General features: G+C 33.1%; 1 protein-coding gene across 1 annotated transcript; it reads left to right on the top strand.

Moving 5' to 3' along the window:
• Nucleotides 1-1,132: 1,132 nt before the first annotated feature.
• LOC123665570 lies at nt 1,133-1,871 on the top strand. The gene is made up of 2 exons (XM_045599860.1): nt 1,133-1,294; nt 1,608-1,871. Exons 1-2 carry the CDS (start codon nt 1,172-1,174, stop codon nt 1,845-1,847), a joined length of 363 nt encoding a protein of 120 aa, XP_045455816.1. The 5' UTR covers nt 1,133-1,171; the 3' UTR covers nt 1,848-1,871.
• The last annotated feature ends 398 nt before the right edge of the window (nt 1,872-2,269 follow it).

Raw genomic sequence — 2,269 nt, 5'->3', positions numbered from 1 at the left:
AGGATGGAATCTTAATAATTTGTTAATAATTGCAATAACTATGTATGTATGTATGTATGTACCTATTTGTATATGTGTTTAAGTAAATATATTCAAACGTTTATGTCTCAATTTGTACACCTACACCGACACAATACCATCTCCTCTGCCCCTAGATAGTAGAGATCGCTTTTCAGCGATAAGGCCGCCCTTTGTACCTTATGTATTATTTCTGTTTTGGTGTACAATAAAGTGTATTGTTGTGTTATGTTATGTTAACTATAACTTATATAAATTTATTTCAATTTGTTTAAATCATCAAATTTCGTGTCGATTGACGTCTAGACATAAAAGTATATATGTTTATTTAATTAACACACCCGGCGCCAGTGTAACAGTGTTAATTTGTTTGGAATAAGCCAGTTGCTACATTCGCAAAATGAATCTGCAAACAAACTGTTAAATTTCGAACGATACATGTTACAAAGGGGAATGCCCATAGGTGGTTTCCTCCTTCCACGTCGTTGTGCCTAAACCAAATTAATATTAAAAACTAAGTTTTTAATTTTCACTAGCCATTGTAAAATACTTAGCCATAACTTCGACGGATAAGAATCCACATATTAAGCAGTAATTTATTCATTTCCGTTTTACTCGCAATTCCCAAGTATTTTTTGTTATTGACATTTGAATCTTCAGTATTGCAATTTTCGTACGAGCGAATCGACTCACCAAAATATAATCGATACACTTATATTTATTTTATTAAAATATCGAATTGGCAGTTCATAATAACATGTTAAATAATAAAGAAAATCAATTTTTATTTGATAATAATATGAGTTTATTTGATTAATCTATCTGAAAGTATCCTGTTTTAGTGTTTTGTCAATCATAATCGATTAATCAATAATCGATCTACAACTGGCAATAATGCGATATTCACTTAAAAGATATCAAATAAGTCAAATGTGTAACTATTTCGTTTTACTGTTACTGACGTAGGTACCTACTTTCGTGCTAATAAGTTCGTTTGTTATTGTGTCAGAGCTTTTTATTGTTTTCTTTCTATTTTCTTTGTCGAGTTGAGCTTCGTGTTCCTCCTAGAACTATAGAAATTGAAAATATATTTGAGACAGAGACTCTTTACTTTCGGTGTGTTTGTGAACCAAACCTATACCTATCTACGACAATGGATGTTACTCGCCGGTGTATCAATTGCTCTATGAGATTGGCGCACCAGCGCTGGCGCATGGTGGAAGATGCAACAGAGCCTATGGTGAATATTCTTCGTGTCTGGGTATCACCAACGCCGGTAAGTTAAAAGTATTAACATATTTTTATAACCTATTCAGCCTCGCAATTATTAAAAAACTCGTAGACTTTATGACTGAGGCAACTATTTCATTAGAAGAGGGAACTGAAACTACTAATTGGAGTTTACAAAGCCTTTATATTACAATATGGCGCATGCTTAGTGCTGTATTTATTTTGGACATAGTAAAAAACATTGATAATTATGCTGGGCTCCAATCCATCCAATTAATATCAGTGAGTTAGGTATTTATATGTAATAAGCTTAGTAGCTAAAAATAAACTAAGTATTAAGAATATTAATTTCTTTCTAGGTTTCTTCTAATAGTAGAATATGCTTGGAGTGCTTTGGAATGCTACAACAAGTACCCGATGGTGTACCAGCCCAATCGCCCGTGTCTGGACATAGAAATGTGTGCTTTGCTTGTGGTATATCTATTCTGCGGGCCCGCACTCATCTTGTACATCCAGACAGCCCAGAAAGGAATGTTATAATTAGTTGGACATTTCCTCATTTGGTACATATTATTTTTTGTGTATTTTTTTTACTATGATTATATGTGATTTTTTAAAACTTACATTCAGTCTCCTTTTTAATATCAACAACAATAAACAAGCATACAGCCCACCTGATGACGCATTGCCGACCCCATAATAATCTTTTCACACCCTTTTTAAACAACCTTGTTTAGTGAAAAATGTACTCTTTATGATTATCAAAGCATACCCATACATATTAAGATAAGATTTTTAGAAAATATTAGTTGTTCTAGTAATTTTTATAAATATATTGCTTAACAAATATTTTAATTTCAGGTTTCTCATCTGAATAGAGTTTGTACTGCATGCTGGCTTGCTGCTAGGAGAAATGTTCAAAAACAAACGCGGCAAGATGCCAATAGACCTATTGAAGCCTTCAATGAGGAAACTGATAATAGAGAACCACCACATATACCTGTGACGCCTCCACTTCCAC

This window comes from Melitaea cinxia, chromosome 24 (assembly GCF_905220565.1).
Source record: "Melitaea cinxia chromosome 24, ilMelCinx1.1, whole genome shotgun sequence".
Taxonomy (NCBI): Eukaryota; Metazoa; Arthropoda; class Insecta; order Lepidoptera; family Nymphalidae; genus Melitaea; species Melitaea cinxia.
The sequence above is the reverse complement of the archived record's forward strand: the minus strand, read 5'-3'. Positions and strand labels throughout refer to the sequence as shown.